General features: G+C 37.9%; 1 protein-coding gene across 8 annotated transcripts in view; it reads right to left on the bottom strand.

The window, feature by feature from the left end:
- gulp1a (GULP PTB domain containing engulfment adaptor 1a) overlaps positions 1–20,436 on the bottom strand; it is a 78,659-nt gene that overhangs the window by 17,875 nt on the left and 40,348 nt on the right. For 2 of the 8 annotated variants that reach the window (XM_067514788.1, XM_067514786.1), the window contains one exon: positions 3,153–3,229. The exons of 1 other annotated variant lie outside the window; for it this stretch is intronic. In XM_067514788.1, coding sequence (XP_067370889.1) covers positions 3,153–3,180 — 28 coding nt within the window. In that variant the 5' untranslated portion in view covers positions 3,181–3,229. Of the gene's footprint in view, positions 1–2,743; positions 2,816–3,152; positions 3,230–8,784; positions 8,950–20,436 lie in introns of those variants that run through there. 5 more of the 8 variants (XM_067514791.1, XM_067514787.1, XM_067514783.1 and 2 more) reach the window with 5 other exon arrangements.

Genomic DNA, 20,436 nt, shown 5'->3' with positions numbered 1-20,436 from the left:
ACAAATGTTGGTGCCCAAACTGCTCATAAATTCCAATCAAAACTTAGCTAAAGTATTTAAAAAATAGCTTTCATGAAGGCAGGATTTAGTTAAGTAGTTTAAACTGCTTGTAAATAATATTATGTTGAGTAATTTCTACTACAATGCTGCTCTCTGGATCACCCAAAGGTGCACATGAATTGTGTTGAGCCAAACTGTGTGGTGCAAGTCACGTCCAAGAGCATGGGGCAATAAACTCCGGAGATAAAAATGATAAAGTCCCCTACTGGCATTACCTGCTTGACGTGTTCAAGTCAAAAACACAGAGCCAGACACAGAGATAGAGGGGAAGGTAAATCAGTGGAGTGGACCGGCTGTCGGTGCCAGCTTTCATTCTCACAGCCAAAAGCGGCATAGGCAAGGTACAAAAAAATAATAAGTGAATGAAATCTTTGGACATTAAGCATAACTTGTGCTACGAAGTGAATGAGAACAATTGAGAGACGAGCTATAAACACACTGTATCCAAATCAGCCTTGTGTGCAAATTGAACAAAACAAACAAAACCTAAAAAAAGGTCAGAATGGAAGAGAGCAACATTACAGCAACAACACATGGCAATTATCCTCTTTTAGATGTGTTAAGAAGAGACTGAAATCTTTGTTTAACTCATGTGGGAGGATGGCAGCTGGAAATAAAATGTTGTATATATGAGATGATATTTCTAAAACTATTGAAACTAGTCATGAGTGAAAGCAAGTGTAAGAAACACATACTACATATTTACAGTATTTCCCTACCATTGAAAGGACAGGTGTTCTATGAGTAAGGCATAACAAAGAAGGGAGCTCAACACAGCAACCACTAAATAACCTAATCATTTAACAAAAACTCAAAGAACATGTGGTAACAAATAAGCAAATCAGTAGCGAATTGAAACCTATATGTCCTTTAACAAAGCAAACTACTAAACCAAGTAGAACTACGCTGGGTGCCAACAAGGCACCAGCCTTCCAAGGGAGAGAGCCACCGACATCCTGAACTCAGACCAGCTTAGCAGACTTCCAGCGGGTTACCGCAATCCTCATTAAGGTAGAAGGAGACAAGGATCAAAGTGAACCTGAAAAACAGCAACAGGCCAAGGCAATACCTTCATACGGCCAGGGCCGTCACACAGGGGCTTTTTCAGTGGGCTTTCAGCAAGAACAACAACAATCTATGAGCTGTTGTGGTTTGGGTGGATAGTTCCTCTCTTCGTGTTATAAGTAGAACTATCATTTTCCCCTTGTGCACAGGTTTTAAAATGTAACACTTACTGAGCACAGCTCTTATCGTTCCCCAAATATGCAGTAACAGGAAAAGTTAAGCTAGCCCTCTATCAATTCCTGCATTATGTTTGATAAAAATCTTTGGATATATAATTATCAAGAGCCATGTTGTTTTGCAACAGAAATATCAAGGTACAGTGAGTGCGAGCAAGTAGAGTGAACAGTTACAGATATTTTTCTGTATAATATGGTTCATGGTCTAAAACTGTCCCATGTTTCTGGACGGGAAAAGCTTTTATTGAACTATCTCAGGGGGACCTTTTGGCACCATTTTCTACAAAGTGTAACATGCAGATTACAGAAAAGAAATCATAGAAGCCTATGGGTCACGCATCTGTTAGTGTTTATAATTAACAGTGCATGTTGCAGGTCAGGAAGCTGCCTTCCTTTTCTAAGTGAAAAGGCTTTAACACACTGTTACTGAAGATGGGCGAGTGGATGCAACAATTCCTGCCCTGTACAGCTGCAAAGATGTGGACAATTTGTGCTAGCACATAGTATCTGTGAGCATTTCTTAAGAAAACACTGTCATTTCTCTCCCACGATGTGTTTTCTGCCAAAGCCTATTTCAGATTGTTCCTCATCCAACTCTAATTTCTGTTTTCCAAATGCCCTTCCAATACAGGCGTGTTCAAATGTAAAGGCTAAATGTCAGCTTCAATTCACAGAAATCCCAATTGTATGCAGCTGTATACCCACTGCACACAATTTAATGTGAGGTAAGGGGAATACCTGCCCTCCCTGATTACCATCTTTACTTCCTAAAAGAGAAGACCACATGAGAAAATGGGAATTTTAACATTCGTATATCATTAAAGCCTGGTGCACCACTTAAGTCCCGGATTCATCCCCTACTACTGTCCAAGCCTTCTCCAGGTCTGCTAATTCACAGCAGAGGGAGTGGGACAGATGGTGGTAAACACATCAAGCTATTTGGCAAACTGCAGTCTCAAACATTCCCTCCTCTGCATTCAGGCAGGGTCAGCTTAAGAATCTGTGTACCTTAACTGTGAAACCACTAAAGTCATGGCAGGATGTCCTACAAATGTTTTTATCATTGCTGTCTATTTAAAATTTTTGTCTGTTCCATGTTTTGTGTGTATTAACATTTGGCATTATAAACACAAAAATTACTGTTTTTTCATTTAAAGCTTTCAAATTTGAGCTTTCAAATGTGACTAGATACATTTATTGTGTTTTGAATGGATCGTTATTACTGTCATGCAATGCAATGTTTGTTTTTGTTATTATTACAATTAATTAGGCTGGAGCTCACCAGAGTTCAAACCCATGTACTTCACCAGTTGCAATTTTCACACCGTCTCGCTTCGCCCAAGCAAATACAGATGATGGCTCATTTTATGCTTTTATTAAGATGCTCAAACTGTCAAACTACAACAAAAACAATACGTGTGTGTTCGAATAAAGAGAGGTACCTTTATCAAATATTTAAATCTTCTGCTGTGACACTGTGCCCTTATTGTTGCCTTGTGAGCATAAATGCGTTACTGCAGAGAAAACATATCAATTGTTGCACACAAACAGTAAAACAAAATAAGTTTTGCTGCAAGAAAATAATTACAGCTTTACTACAAACATGGAACTTACATTACTGGAGTAAAATAATGCAGGGCAGCAAATTAGTTTTTCATCTTAGGAGACCTGTACTAAAAATGTATAGCTGCAGCCCTAATGCCCACTGAAACTCTGATAGTGCTGACAAAAGGCACAATTAAACCAACAGTGTTTTCTTTTTCAGACCTCTAAAAGATGTTGTCATTATTGTATATAAAATATACTTAGCTAAATTGAGGAGATAAATGGCCATTGGCCATATCTGCTCACCTTTTTTCCTGTTGAAAGCACGGTTCATAGTGGAAAATGTCTTTGAGCTTCCTCCAGAGTATCTGCCAATATTCCACCTGGAAAGGCAACAGGGAATAGAGATTTAAAAATGGATCTGACCTTTAAGCCTCAAATAAAAAGCAAAAAGTCTACAAACAAACAAGTTTTCTTTTGCTTAAAAATAATCCCCACCCTCTGAGAGAGAGAGAGACGCAATGCATAGTTAAATGTGTTCAAGTCCAAAGCACTTCTGCATTATATTCATTTGTTTACAATGGGGCCACATCATACTCACTGTCTGAGTCTGTAGCTTTAACCTATTCATAAAGTCATCATTGCCCCTCATGTTTTACTGCATGAGACTTGTGATTTTGTGAACAGAAATACTTACATTGAGCAGTATAATGAAACATTTGTTTACCATGATCTGCTTTTGCAGTCAGTGGCATTATGTTCTAATCTTCTCAACAGAACTAGGGCAAAGCTATGTGTTCAACTCAATTACTATACCAACACACATTAGCTACACACAAACATAACACACATGGTACTAAATCTAAATCCATTCAGCCAATGACAGGAATTTATTTGAAAAAAACAACAACAACAACAACTTTGGTTGTAACTTCTTCCAAATGTACAGTTATGGTCTGGGTAAAAAAAGAGAGAGGAGTTGAAGGTTGTAGTCAAGTCTGATTTTTCTTTTTCTTTGTAACAAATTCTACAAGTAGCAGTGTAGCCTGGATGTGCCCTTAAACAGAACAGTTAGTAGTAGCTTGAGACTGTGCTACAATTCAGAAAAAGGAGCAATTTCTTTTACAAATGCAAATCAGCTACCTCCACAGCATCTCTAAAATATGACACTTTACTTTGTGTCACCTTACTTTCAGGCCTTTCGCATCAATTCCCCATGAGAGCTCAGCAATCTAGTGGACTGCAAGGACAAAGTGTCCAGTACTAGGTAGCTGTCAGCGTGCTCCACAATCAATATTCTTTTGGTCTTTTACTGTGAGGAAAATATGCTAAGGCCTACTGCATTACGGCAGTTTTAATCCTTGCTTTTGCAAACAAATTGTTCTCAGGCAATTCAGCAAATGAATTGAATTTTCCATCTCTGGCGTATTCCATTTATCAAGAGAAGCCAGAGCTTTTCTACATTTTGGCTGAATGAAAAAAGATCCTCCTCATGCCTAAGAACCAACCTGCCAACATGCTGTATCCTCCAAACTCCGACAATTCTATAAACATCATGAAAACTGTTAACTCTTTATTCCTTAAGATCCACTGAATCTTGGTAGTCAGTATAATTGGTAAAACATTTTTTATGGCAAATGACTGTGTAAAGCCAGTCTTTCTCAAGAATGTATATATCATAACATAAATAATGTGTTTGTTAAGTTGTTAAAATACTTATAGGTTCAAAGTCAAACTAGGATTATCATGACAGCTAGAGGTCTTCATGGGTTCAAATGCAACAATCGTAATAAAAAATTAAGGATAGAGAAGTAAATTCAACTGCCAGAATCAAATTCTGTAAATGGCCCTTACCAGCTCATAATTATGGCTCACTAGACAACCTTCTACCTCCTGGTAGGTTGCGCAGGTTGTTATAATGCCATAGAAAATAAAAATAAGAAATAAACACATAATTAAAGGCCCAGGTGTAGTTGGTTACTGATGCATGTGCGTGGACAACAGCAGTGCTCTTTGCAGCATTGCCGACAGACTTCCTTGTGTAATTTGTGTGTGTGTGAGGATTTAAAAGGTTACCCACGAGGGGGCAGGCTCAAGCCTAATCATTCCTCACTGACAACAGCATTTTTTTTCCTCATGACCTTTTTCCACAACACAAACAGAAGCCATACATGACCCTGGATGACGCTATGTCAAAATCACTCCAGAGAAAATGACAACAATGTCCGAAATTACATGTATGTGGATGCAGATAGCTGCGGACAAGCTTAGTTTTCCCCTGCTGTAATATAAAGCTGCTTTGGGATTGCATTTCACATACAAACAGCATCATTTTTACAACTGTGGACAACTGACAATCCAAGACAACTCAAGCTATTTGAGGGGGCCATTTTAAGTAGACATTTACATCGTAAAATCAGGTATATCTGAAGCCTAACCGTCTAATCAACTAAGTAGGTTCAGCAGGTTCTTAAGTGCGCCCCACCATTTTTGTCATAGTGTTTCCAAATGAACACAGGTTACAATATTCTAAGCTTTAGGCACCAAATCTATGTGGTTTGAGTTAGGCACAAAAACATCAGGAGTACATAAAGACAAAATACTGAAATACAAACCTTTACTCTTCTTTGAAGTGGTAAACTGGTAGAATACAAGCTGGTAAAATAAACTGATGACAACAGCAGCTTCTCACTCAGACATTTTTCTTACATACAGGTCCTCTGGACAAAGCCAGGAGAATTTCAGGATTCCAGTGCATGTGTGAAAAAAGCTTGATACAATAGGACAATAGGGGAACACAATAATAGAGCAAAGGACCTTGTCAGGTCTAGCACATCTCAGGTACTTGGTCAGAATCCTGGTTCTTCTATGGATTACCTTTATGTATAGTTTACATCACCTTAGTTCTTAGGTAGCTAATAAAAATATAACTGGTAACCAACCATAACTGGGAAAAACCAAAGAAACAGCCCATATGTGTGTGGAGGCTGTGCATCAAGAGAATAATCAAGTCATTGACTAACTCCAAGGTCTGGATTCAATTCCTGCCGCCTCTGATCCTCACAGTATGTATCCCTGCGCAAAACACTGAACCCCAAGTTTATTCTGGGGGGGGCTCTTTTCACTTGTAAGTCGCAATAAAAGGATCTAAATAACTAAAGAGGCTCTTTGCATTCCTCTCACTCTGTTAATGCTTTTTCTCAAAATATTAAATTTGCTGTGTCTCATCACTTGCCAATGTAACAAATGCTGGGGAAGTTTATGCTGTGTTGTGTCGTGTATGATGGGTGAACACCTATTATCAACCAAACATAAAGGATGCTATTCAGAAAAAACGGGCTTTTATGTGCAAGGCATCATCAACCAATACTCTTAGGAATAAAATAGGCTGAGGATTTAGATAAAAGCTGAAGTGTGAAAACAAATCTGTCACTGTAACACAGAAGGTTAATGGGTCATTAGTTTTGAATAAATAGCAGTGAGGTGCTGCTACAAAATGACAAAGCCATGCTACTGAGTTAAATATCTTTATTACTACTGGGAGGGGCTGGGGACAAACAAACTATCATAAAAAAATTTTTTTTAAATCACTCAAAGTCACACAATGTATGACAGAGCTCCAATTATTTCCAAAATTGCATTAAAACATTCAGCAATGATAAGCAACTTTCTCCTTAATCTGAAAAAAAACAAAAATTGCTTATCTGTGGGCTGTATAATATAAAGACATTCGATGCTGAACGGCATATAATTGAGAGAAATATAGTGGCAGATACAACTACATTATATGTGGGTTCTCACTCTAAGGGGATATTTACTGCTACACAGGCACTGGAAAGGGCTGGAGAAATTTGTAAATGGAACAAGCTTCGGGGTGGGGACTGAGACATTCCTAAGTCTGCCAAAACAAAATATCTGTGCTGCTGAAAAAAAAAAAAAAAAAAAGACAACTTGTGTTTCTTATTTACAGGTCTAACATTGTGCTGTTGAAAGCAGTGCAAGGTCAGATGAACAAGGACATCACTATTGTTTACATGTCACCAAAGACAGAGAGAGTATATACTGCACATCTTAGGACCAACTACTTATCTGGACTGCCAAAGTAAAAACCTTGGCAGTAGTGGCCTTGTTACTTAGTTGTTAAATTTTAGAAATGAATTTAAGTGCACCCTTGCCTTTATCCTCAGAGAAGGTAGGATGCTAAAAAAAACAGCACTGCATTAGCAAAATTTAGCTTCCCTTTAATGGTTTCCAGTATTTTATGTAGTCATAATGTTGTGTTTTTATCAAATGTAGGGAGAAAAGAGCATGCGTTTGGATCTTTTGTTGCAGGAAGTACAGAAGGAAATTTGGACAGCCAAAATGTATTTGGAACCAACAGCAGCACTCAATTGTGTGGCGTGATACTTCACAAATACAGTTAAAACATACTTAATTACAAGAGTTACGTTTAAGTCATTAAAAGTCATTAAAACAGGTAATAGACATTTAACAAAAGAAGTTAACCAGACTTCATATTTAAAAAAAAAAAAGGCATCAGTTTTGCTGACAACCCTAAAAGTCACCGTAAGAACTTGGAGTTCTCAATGCAAAGTTTGATGATGGGTTCCATTTTTGGCAGCCACCGTGGAAAAGTCTAGTAGCAGATGAAGCGTGGCTAGCTTATGTTTTTGTCTGTGGCACACTGTGGTTGAATGTAATGCCTCACCTGACATCTGAGTGCAATGGCACATGGATTGACAGCTGCAGTGTTCAGCCTGTTTTAATAGCATCCTGTCTGGTGATTCAACAGCACCCCGTTGGGAGAAGTGTCGACCCCAAGACACACAAATACACACACACACACACAAAGATTTAACACAGAGCTGCAAACTTCCTCAGTCTCCCTACGATATCTACCAGCTGCAATGAGAGCACCAGGGTTAGGTCTGCTCATTTCCTCACAAGAAGAATGTGTTTGTATGAGCACGTATGTGCGTACACATGCACATACTGCACACATGAAATGCGGTTACGTCTCTCAACAATGAGTTCAACAAGTCCATACTGGGCTCATAGTCTACTCAGTTGAATACTCCAACATCATTAGCTACAGCTGCAGATAAATGGTGACTTGAACCACAAAATGCAGTTACATTATACAGTACTAACACCTATAAAGTATTGAAACACACATATCTGAATTGGCCATAAAAACAAAATCTAAAATCTTGAAAAGATCTAAGTTCGCAAATAATACATATTCTGAATTGTGTTTCTAAACTGCACGGCAAAAACTCCATCCAGAGTCACACAATTTACCTTCAGTGACTCAAACATGTGGAATTTAGTTTAGGAAAGATTCTTTCTGGAAGTGAGCACAACCTCTTTTGCCACTGTGAAGTCAGTGTAGAGCCAAAATAATCTAAAAATGAAAAAGAACCCAAGTTTTAAATTTTGACAAAAGTTTGTCTAAAAAAGAAAAAACAACACCAACTAAAGTAAGAAGACAAAGTTAAGGTCCAATTTCCAAATGCCTCTCAGCCACTCACTAATTCGACCCATATGCACTAAAAACGCAGCAGGCTTTCCACATGAGATGGAAGCAGTGCATGCACTGCGGTTCCAACATAATGCCTCAGAAAAGAAAATCAACAAAGACCCTTTGTTTTCTTCACTTTGCTCTCACCGCAGCTCTGGGATCTTTCTGGATAGGCACAACACATTAGACAACTAAAATCTCTATATGAATTTAGTCACAGAATTCCTCCGGTCACTGCAACATAGTGTCTCGGTGTCATATCTAAAAGCCAAACTTGCATTCTCACAGCCTAGAACTTTAACTATACAACACTCTGACATACTTAATCAAGGAAAAACACGGATACCTTTCCTTAGAAAAAGACAAACTTATACGACACATGGAAACAACAACAGAGCTGAGATAAAAGCTACTTACTTGCCTTCAAAGTGGGGAAGAATAGTGAAGAGGAAGTTCCAACGGGTCTTAATAGTTTTCAGCTGTGGACCAGATGGTGGTACACTAAGGACTGCAGTGAAGAGAGATGATGGGGTTTGCAAACTCAACAAGAAGCTTTGGCCCAGACATATGATACTTGACATTCAAACCCAACTTCCTCCGCCCACAGTTTGTCTAAAACGGATTCTTTTAGAGTTTTGCATGTGCAAAAAAGAGACCCCTTTCGACAGGAACTCTTCCACTGAAATGTACCGTAGCATACCACAGATGACCTATAAAAGCCAACATGCCAGATGCAGTCTGACCCTTTTGCTGCACTGTGTGATTCATTATCACACTATGTGTACCGGCAACGGCCTCAGGTCAACATCTTGACATCAATCAAAATGGCAGTATGGTCAAAACATTACAGTGTATAAGTCACAGAACCTCCCTCACACAAATTCATGAAAGCCTCCCTGTGAATCAACTTAATAATACCCTCTAACTTTTCCCCTGCACTTCAGAAACATTTAGGGTTCTCAAGGTGTATTGCCTGGCAGCTGAAAGAGAGTTTCACCACTTTAAAATCTCACATTTGGTTGTCCTTTTTGCTTACAATGAGATGAACTGTTTAAGACATCCAAAATACTGGAAAGGACATGAGACATGACACCAGAGCAAATCAAGATGAAGATGCACAGCTGAATTCATAAATATTGGGGTTTGGCAGGTTTCAAAACAATGAAGAGATTCATCCTAATGTAATGAGCCAAGCACAATACTTTGGACCAAGATTAATTCATGTTTATTTTTCATTCATATGAATTTTATATTAGGTGTTACATTTATCAATGTAAGCCTTAAGAGGAAAAAAACACCTTTGGAGAATGAGAAATAATGAGTTTCATCTGTCAAATCAAAAGACCAAAAAATGGTCATAAACACTTGTCAGCCAATTTACAAAGGTCCTTTAAACAAGCAAGAGTTTTTCTTGTACTTTTAATGGTGTCTGGTTAGATTTTCAGCTCTGTGAGGGCCTTGGGTGGTGGTGTGTTTTTGCTGGCCGGCAGAACTTTGGTTTCTGCATAAGTGAGCATTTAAAACAGGGAGGGTCTCCGGATTCTGAGGCTGTTCTCATTACACTTTATTTTCCTAGGGCTTTTCTTTGCTCTGCCTTGTATCAATTTATGTTTGTGTCTTGTATGAACAGCTGTTGTGGGGGTAAGGGAAGAAGAAGGCTCAGACCCCTTTTCTGGGAAACTGGGGCCTTTTATGGTACACACATGGAATAAACTGTGGGAATAAAAGAAAAATAAAATCCACTCTACATTACTATACAGAAGTGAAAAAAGTTTAACTAAAAATGTTTGACATTTTTTATTCAATTTATCTTTTTGCTCATTTTAAAATTAACTCGACAATGTTCTGATAAGTAATTAAAAAAACAGCAGCAAAGAAGCACAGCAAACAGAAAAAACTCATGTGGATCTAGGTCAACAGTTGAAAACAATAGCAATGAGTCATCTTTTCAGACTTTGTTTAGTAACTAGGCTAAAGCAACATATTTGTCTTCATTTCATGCTTAGAAAGACGCACAGGGAGAAAAATCAAGCTGGACAAGTTTCTACACAAAATAAAAAATACACACAGCAGTTTATGCATCTTCATTCTGCTACCAACTACTTCGGCACTAATGTTTATAGTTCTTATGGATTACAGATTTACACTATTTTAGAGTCTAATTACTTCATTCCTCGTCTTAAACTGGGGAGTGGGTGAAAAAGCTCATGTCAATGAGACACATCTCCATGGATTTTCATTGAATCTGCAGTCTCCACATGATTTGTGTTCCATCTAAGCAGCAATGCAAATTAAGCAATGTCTGCTTCCAGCAGTGTGACATGATATGTCAACATCCCTGCACTGAAAACTGAGATGACTATGGCCAAAGTTACAGTAGTAGAAGTACTCGGAATACGTTCTTAACTATAAGTACCAATGTAATGATTGCAATGAAAATGTTACTTTAGTACACTACAAATGTGTTATAATCAAAATACACTGTTGCCCAATAAAATATTTTTATCTCTTCTCATGAAATCATTGTTAAAATTTGATTTAGTCTTCATAGATAAAGTGTATATCTTCTCAAAACTTTATCGATTAATGTCTCCCCAACAAAAACAAAATTAACCGTTGGAAAAAGGAGGAATGTGTTTGAAAACAAAATGATTCCAAGTTTATGGGTAACAGAAGTAGCAATCCTTATGCAGAGTGATGCATATTCCCTAAATGATATAATATTATATATTATATGACAAGCATTTACATGATTATAACTTTTTCATAATGTTGCTGCTGAAAAAAATGGAGCCCATTTTAATGACCTTATACTATTTATACCTGATTGCATACAGTAGCCAGTAACATCATAGCTAGTACATCATAGATAAACAATGATTTCCAAAAAGTACTACTGTTAGCATGTTAACATTCGGTGGTCAGCACTAACCCAAATGTGCAGCAGACGCTGATGGGAATGTGATTTGTTCAGCTGATATTTGCTCAAATTAAATTTTGACCTGATGATTGTGCGAGATAAAAATTCTCAGATCTACAAAGCTATTGCCAATCATACTGAGGATCGTTGTGTGTCCCTCAACAGTGTTTTGCTGTTGAGTTGCAGTAAATGGAAAGTAACAAAAAGAGGGAATTTTGAACTAAAGTGCTGCATCTTTGGAAGGTACTTACTTAATGTGACAAATTTTGAAAGTTGATATTATTTCAGCTCAACCTTTAATAAGGGTTTGATCAAAGGGAAGATTGGATGGATTTTAATCATGTCTTTGGAGTGGGAGGAGGGGCATACATCATGAGAATGTCATCAAGTTTCAAAATCTACACAGTACACTGATAGTACACAACCATATTTCATATAAAAGTCATTCAGTAACATACCCTGTCTAAAGAGCTTAAAAGCTAAAAAACTTTTTTTGTGTAATGATGCTGTTTTGCTGTAATTTTTTCTGCCATAAAAAGCAAAGTATATGTGATGCCCATAGACGTTGTGAGCTAATATAGTATGTGGTAGATAGCATCTTGGCTGTTTCTGTTAGGTTTATAAAGATAATGTGAGCACTGGAAGAGAAAATACTATTTTCTACAGACCTGCACTAAAACTGTACACCACATGTTTTCAAGCATAAAAGTTTCAAGCAGTTCATTGAAAAAAAACACATCATGCTCAAATTTATTTACTTCAAAACTTAACAACAGCAAAACTCAATAGGTCATGAACTGGCTTTTTTTGCTGATTCTATCCCAGGAACCTAATTAAAAGAGACAAGGTATGCAATATCATGAGCTACAAGGTGATAGCAGGAAGGTCTACTAGTGTTCCTTTTGTCACTATAGAGCTAAGCACATACTCAAGACAGCTCCAAAAGGTCATGTTATGTCTGCTGCTGTAATAAATTATGTGCATGAATTCATTTAGGTTATAAAAATTAACACTGGTTTCTTCATTCACCTTTAGTCCCTTTTTAGGCACAATTTGGAAAATACAAAATCCAACGTAAGGTGCAATAACACAAAATCTAAAAAAATTATGATCTGCTTGTCACGTTATGCTGTTACCCACCCTGAAGATTAGGCCCGCATTTTGTGCCTAAAGGATCAGATCTCTGCCTATCAATAGAGTAAGTAATTTCTCCAATAATCTTACACACACTGATCACAACATTAACACCACCTGTTGGTAAAACATTGTAGTGAATGCGAAAAAGCATGGTAAATTTGAATGCTGGCGATGATGCTGTGTAACCACAGATTGGTCAAAAAGCTTATACCCCTTACCACAACAACATTAATAAAACTGGGTAGTTTAAATGTTTCAGTGTTGAGTTTCAAAGAATTGACATTTAAAAACTCATTAAAACAACTGACAGAGACATCGTTTAAAATGAAAAACCAATAATTTTGCATGGTCTATAGTTAAAAAACTCAATGTAGACACTAAAACCCACAATATTTGCATTTAATCACTGTATAATATTCATAAACATATAACAGAACCAATTATTTTTTTTCAAAGAGCTCATAATGGTAAGAATGGCCATCACTGCCTAAAGCGTCTGAAGTGGATTTACAAATGAGTCAGTGGTGCATGCACATGCTCTGTCGACCATCTTTTAAAAAACACTAGCCACATCTTTGGTGAGGAACAAACATGTCACCTAGAGCAGTTTCTAGATTCAGAGTCATTCCCGTAAATAAAGTCTAGTCTCTGTATATGATTAGTTTATAGTAAAAACTATATCCAGAAGAACTGGCCTTATCGTTTGAGACCAAGCAAAGTTGTTACAGATGCAGCAGTGACCACTGCACAAAGAATAAATAAGTATGAGGGTACATTTATTTTTAGGATTACTGATGCAACTACATAAAAAATAAGGGCAAAATAACTTTTCAGACTTGAAACCAGTATTGGATCTGAATCTATCATGCATTCATACTGCTAAATAAAAAAAAATTATATAATTCTGGATGTTCATTTTTGGGACTCACTTCTTGTAATATACAAGTTTGTAGGTTGTTTGTACTGGTCGCAAAAGAAAAAAACAACCATAAAAGGAGAAACGCAGTGGAGGAGGGTTTAGTTTCCTCTGTGTCGACCACGAAAAGCTTCTAAAGTTGTTTTGGATAGTGACAAAGTCTGACAACCAGAGTGAGGAGAAGGAGTGCAACAGTTACAATAGTTAGGATGAAAACAGTGATTTTATTTCAGAACTACATTACCATGTGGATTGAGAGCTGCCAGCCAAGGTTCAGTGAGCGGATAAGAAACATGCACATGAAGGAGGTGGACTTTGGTGAGATCGCTGGATTCAAAGATGAATTTAAAACTGGGAATTATTACTACATCAAAAGAGCAAGAGAGCCAGGGGTAAAGACAGAACTACTGCCTTAAGACGCCACGGTATTACAGAGAAACCGTTATTACAGGTTAAACAAATGAAACCAGCTATTGAGGAGCCAAATTAGGGTCAGATTAATAATAATAATTATAAAAATAATAATACAGAGGTTTTGGTGAACAGTAAAAGTCTGTAAAGATTTTCAGAAACCCTTTAGGTTTTAGGAGGCAGTTTTTTTAACAATCCTCAGGGTTTCAAAGGCATTTTTCGATGGTGCCTTGAATCCTGACGGTATTTTAGCTAAACCTCACCATGTTTATGAAGTGCCTAAACCTAACCTGGATTTCTTTGCACCTAACACTATCCAATCTACTATATTTGTCCAGTTGTACAGATTTGTACATTTGAAAACTAAACAACAAATTCACAAGGCACAATGCTCCACAGGTCAGGACTCCATGTGAAAGACAAGGATCACTCCTTTGAAGGCAGCACTGTCCACATTCTGGTCAGGAAGGACAATGGTTTTAACAAAGCATTAAAGTCTGAGAAAATTTAACACGAAGTGCCTATTAGAGATCTAAATAAGCCACTTTCCTCATGGATTTTTAAAACTTGGACACTTACCATTGTAGATCAGTTATGTTACTCCCCTTTTTCATTTTCCTGCGCTGTCATCACACAGAAAACAAAAGTCAGAAAGCACTATACAGCTAAAATCTGTGTGCCAGGTTTCCAAAATAAGTGTGAGGTGGAGGAGAAAGCAGATTACTCTTCTGATGCATGTATACACAGATTTCCAGTAACCAGATTTCTCAAGTGCATGTATTTGCTGATTATCCGAGAAATCTGATTTGTCTGAATACCCTGGTTACTTAAGTGAATGTAGAGTAAATGCACTCACATCCTAATGCACGTGACCCCAGCAACAGACACAAAAGGTGGGACAACAACCCTCAGGTGACGCTCAAATTATCAACGACTTTATAGGCCTGCCTCCGTGAGCCAGTATATCAAAACTAGAAATTTGTGGATGAGAGGTAAGACATCCTCAGGGACTACAGGTCCAGTCCAGTAGCAATTGAACAGCACTTCTGGGACACCAGGCAGAAATTTGGGGAACTTTGAAAGAGACACCATCCAGTGTGTGGGTTGTAGGAGAGACTAAGGACAAATGTCCTGTATGGGCATTGTGGTTAGAAGACTCTTGCTATCCAACTTCTCCGAAGGAATGGTGATGTCATCAACGCTGATATTAAGCTCTTAACAGAACATCAAACCCAGGCTGCCCCGATCAATGCTTTAGACATTAACAAATTAGGTGAGCCATATAGGTTAATGGGATGTAAAAATAGTCTTAAGAGTTCACCAAAGATAGTAATTATAATCACAACGTACAGTTTATTACTTTTTTGTTCAAGCAATTGAAATGATGTATTAGGGATCGCAAAAACATTTTCAGTGGAGCCTGTCTGCATCTAGATGGAATTACTGCTTCCATTGTTTAGTCCCCGCAAAAATCTTAAAATGATCAATTAAAGTTTTTACAAGCAGACATATATGCAAAAATGACCATCACTAACTTAATGACCTTGGTAAATCCAGCATAATTAATCACCAGCCTCCATAGAAATGACCCTACTTTAACTGTAGATGTAATGGATAATGAGAAGATCAGCAATTCCAGCCTGCTGTGACCATTTAATAGATACAGCCAATGTGCAAGAGGCACAACCACCTTAATTTAACTGGTCCAGAATGTTAGTTGTATGTTTCACTGTGATCCCATGAGAACAACGTTGCAAAGTAATTTTCATAGAATAAAGCACAATTTACACACACACTGACTGTACAAGCATATATATCTGGAGTTGCAGAAACATATGGGTATTTGAACCACTATTGGTATCCATAACCACACTGACTAAGAGGGACTGAGCCATATGCAGAAAAGAAGTGCGGACAGAGCTTCTCGGTAAATGCCACATTTATAAAGGTGATTTGTGCAACAGGCTTAATGTTGGCCTCTTGGTTGGTTGTTTTTCACAGCCCCATTGAGTTGTTGATGAAAGCTCTTAGTTTTTGGTAATGTTGCACGGTTTCAAGCAATCCAGGGATCCATGTGTGAGGAATCAAGTCATAGGCTTCCTTGTACTCAGTCTAGGAAGTGCACAGGTTGATACATTATGTCTGGTCTTACAGTCTTGAGTGACTGCTTTATCTACCAGTAGCTTGTGCTTTGTCCTCTGATGTTCCTCCCATTTTCCTTTTGGCCCTGCTCATGTCTTGAACCAAGTGTTTGCTCATCCTAACCAATATGATATCCGACAGGAGCTCTCATGATGGGAGTAGTCGTCTGGGGCAGTAAAGTGGATCATGTCAGGGCCTGGTGCTGTCCAGTTCTTTGTACTTAATACCCTTGTGTATCACTGTAATGGTTGCAGTGGCTGTTCAGGGAGGTTGCTCTCGGGTTCACTAGCCACTGAGCATTGTTGTTATGTGATACCTGCTTCTCCTGCTTTTCTAGTACTGTTCAGTCTCCAGTCTTGGTGGGTCTGCTCTCATTCTATTAGCTTGCCACTGAGAGTACATTTTGAGAGTACACACTCCATGCTCAGTAAATAGTAAATGGTCTGTACTAATATAGCGTTATTCTACCTATTGGCACTCAAAGTGCTTTACACTGCTTCTTATTCACCCATTCACACTCACAATCACACACACTCACACTGGGGAAACTGCTGTGCAACTGGCTAACACTCACCAGGAGCAATTAAGTTAGGGTTCAGTGTCTTGCTCAAGGGCACTTTGACATGTGAGTCTTTCCATGGCATTCTACAAGGCCTCGGATATGGTCACATCAGCTTGTTGGACTCAGTGATGGTTGATCATAGTGCTCAAGTGCATTCACATATTCTTTACTTTCAGAAGTTACTTCACTTAGTCTTGGTAATCAGCCAAGGTGGTTCCAGGTGTCCATCTTAGTCATGATCTTCAATCTCAGGTCAGTTGCTCTTGCATTAAGCTTGGATGGGGTGATAATATCTCCCCCATTAACTGTCCTCCTGGCTCCTGCTTTCCAAAGCATTTGTAGATGTTACAAGTTGTGCTGTACCTTGACTCTTGGGTTTTGAACTCTAATTAATGATAAAGTAGGCAGTTAACATTAGGGACCATGCCAGCTGTCGGTGTCAATAATGCATCACACATATTCCTTGAAGCAGAAGTAATACAAACATGTTTTTGCCACAGAAAGCCTCAATGTTGTGTACTTTTTTCTTGGAGTTCTTATCTACAGGATACATTGAGGTCTCCTGAACTGCAGCTTCTTTGTTTCCACATTTTACCTAAGTCAACAGCACAGAAATGTGGAGGCATATCTGATGGTTCAAGGCCTCTGCAGTTTGTGCTTGCTGGCTGAGTTTATTTGTTTGTGTGCAGCTACATTTACTGTGCAACAGGTTGACTGCTCTGACAATCTTACAGTGCTGTAAAGATCATTCCACCATTTAATCATTTTTTCGTGAAGCCTTGATGCTTTTAAGAAAGACATCGACCTTTTCTCTATATGTATCTAACACTTAAGCCTAATTACTGTAAAATCCTGAAGGCCAAAAACAACTGTTTAAACCTCCAAATTAGACAAACATTTGACAAGCTACAATCCATACAAATGATGACATTTCCTCATGGTGCCCCTTTTAAGATGAGACCAGTGGTGTTATTGTTATTAAACAGTCAGTGTATATGCAGAGATGTATTCATGTTGTCATACTCACACATGCTCACAAACGTGCATATTTGAATTTTCTGTACAATCAATAGCTCAAAAAGAGAGTTAAACTATAACTGTAAACAGTGTGGAGAAGCTGTATATGATGTGTTCTATCATTCCTTGGTCCTCGGTGGGGGGGGCGCTGTCATTTTTGGTTCAATTATGTTTGTGCTACATTTGAAGATATAATAATTCCAGGGGGAGGAAAGCAGAAATGATATAAAATTATACTGCACTTCATAAATTATGCCTTACTCTGCAAGATAGCATACAATCCATATAACAACCTATTTCCATCCGAGAGGCCATTGGAAGTTTAATAAACTGTGGCAAACAGCTCTCTATCACTTCCTTCCCTCTCTGTGTAATATTTGAAAATTGTGCTTTTAAAAGTGCATTGTACATATGAGATGACATCAGCTGTCATGTATTGACACACATAAGCTAAATGTGTCCCTCTGCTTATAGTCTTTATGCTCTGCTAAGGTATTGAAATTCTGATTCAAGCTCTGGAAACAGCTGACCAAGCACAGCAATCCTCCAAAGTCTTTGGGTAAAGATTGTACAGATATGTCAAGAGCCATCATCTAATATGATAAATGAAGGCTTACGCTGCATCTGTGACAGCAACAAGTAGCCTGTGCCCCCTGCCGTCTCTAAACAGACACCACCAAATCATAGCGTCTTTTATCTACCTGTAATACAGTGTTTTTGATGCTCAATGCCTCTTTAAAATAGTATAAAATGAGATCTCATGTTGTAAACAAGGTCATTTTGAAAGAAATAAAAGATAAAATCTTGGTACTGGAGCTGGAAGGCAGCAACAAAAATTGTGCAATACGATAGATACGATACGATATAATGATAGTAGGCAGCAATTACACTTGCAACTGCCTCTGGATTGTGAAATGTTTCACAGCGTATAAAAATGGCAGTGGTGTGACACACTCATAAATCTTAAAGGAGGATTACAATGGCCCATTTATGGCCCAAATCTACCTCCATAATTTACTTTTAATCTACGCCCCTGTTTCTGCATGATAAGACAGCCCCAGCCTCAACATAAAATCTGGCCAAAGTCACTTTTTCAAGGCAATATTTTACTGTCAGGAACTGTTTTACATGTTCTGACTACACCTGAGTCAGGGAAGCACTACTTTCAAAATAAGTATGAAAAGGTTTTCCAGGTCATATTTACTCTCACTGACGCTCAAAATGTACAAGAAGTGCAAAAGAAGACTTGGTGCTCCACAGAAGCTCAGATAGGACTTGCATGATAAAAGACCTGCTGCCCATGTCCTTTTAAATGGTAAGCAAGTTGGTCCTAAAGTGGCCAAAAAACCTTGATCATATTTTTTATAACACTTCTCGGTGCAAGGAAACATCAAAGCTCCACCTTTACAGCATGTCACTCTCCTGTTCTCAGCCTCTGTATCGATCACTGTATTGACTGTGCCTCTGAAAAATGTATGAAACTGAGGAAGAGACACATCCATATACAGTTACTGTATGACTTTGTATCAGACAAATGCATTTCATCTTCTGAAATCCTAGGTCTAGGTCTATGGAAATGTTTTAGTTTCCCCACTCTTTTCTTTGTTTATAATGACACATAATTAATTGTTTGTGAAGATACTGTCAGAATATTTATGCTACATATTGAGACATTACCGCATAATTAATGGTTTAAACAGGTTTCCATGTCAAGCTTAAGACTTTCTAGTGCACTCCGAATACAATTAAGACCTCTGTCATATTCACACAGAAAAGAAATGAGGGATATGAGGGATACAGAAAAATATTGTTAGAATTCATGTTGGATTTGGTTTTTTAAACAGTTTTAAATCACATTGTAAAAGTCTAAGGTGTTTACAATCACTGCATTTATTAGTCTTGTAACTTTTTTCGGTCCAGGTCCCAGTAGAAGGTGGATATAATAATCACAAACAAAAAAAAAAAAAAAACACTGATAAGTAAAACCTTAGGATTGAGTATGTTTTAAGTTGCAATCTGTTCATCTTTGTAGCTAAAACCGGGAAAGACCAGACTTCATTTATCTTTAAATGTTTGTGCCTAAGAGGCTCAGCATATATAAAGTGTATACCCACACATTCATCCAAATTGTTAGGATCAATGATCAGTAAAAAATAAGTAATACTATAGGCCTGAAATAGCAGCAATGATATCAAAGTTCGATTAAAAAAGTATCAACACTGTCACATCTTATTTGCTCCAAATACTGAATGTCCCGGTTCTGAACTAAATGTTGATCTCACTGATTTACTAAGATGGTTTTAACTGGAAAATTCTGAAAGTGATGTGACATCAGCTGATGGTTTTACTAGAGACGATGTCTCACTCATCAAATGTTTACTACACATAGACACAGTACGCTTGGATTTTACAAAGGGTTTTTTGTGCCTCTCACCCACGGTTTGTCCAGCATAGACAGCTTCTGGGAAATTTTGTGCCCCCTCCAGCTCTTCATGGAAAACACCAATGTCTAACTAACATCTACTTCTGATCCAAATGTAAATGTGTGTTAACTATTAACACAAGCTTCACTTAAAACAGACGTCATTGCAACACTGTTGTCTGTAATCCACCATATGATTCCTAATAAATAAGGTAAGAGACTTCACTCTGTAACACTGATGGAAAATCAGAGTGTAGCAGTTCTGTAGTTCTAATTTAAGCAGATGTCGGTGAAGGTTCTCAGTCGTTCAGCTGTGGTTATCTGGACCCAACTGTCCGATAACTCAAACAGAGCAATATGACTACTAAAAACCATGAGCTGATCTCACATGGGATTCTCAATCTCCCAGTGTTATTGTTATGATTTCAATAAATCTTCAGTATTTGGACCAAGAAGCTATTGGAAATAAGATGTGCCAAAGTCAGTAGGCTGTTTACACTGATGATCTCTGGCGCACAGAATTTCAGGTCAGTATGATCTAA

Source organism: Channa argus, chromosome 9, assembly GCF_033026475.1.
Source record: "Channa argus isolate prfri chromosome 9, Channa argus male v1.0, whole genome shotgun sequence".
NCBI lineage: Eukaryota > Metazoa > Chordata > Actinopteri > Anabantiformes > Channidae > Channa > Channa argus.
The sequence above is the reverse complement of the archived record's forward strand: the minus strand, read 5'-3'. Positions and strand labels throughout refer to the sequence as shown.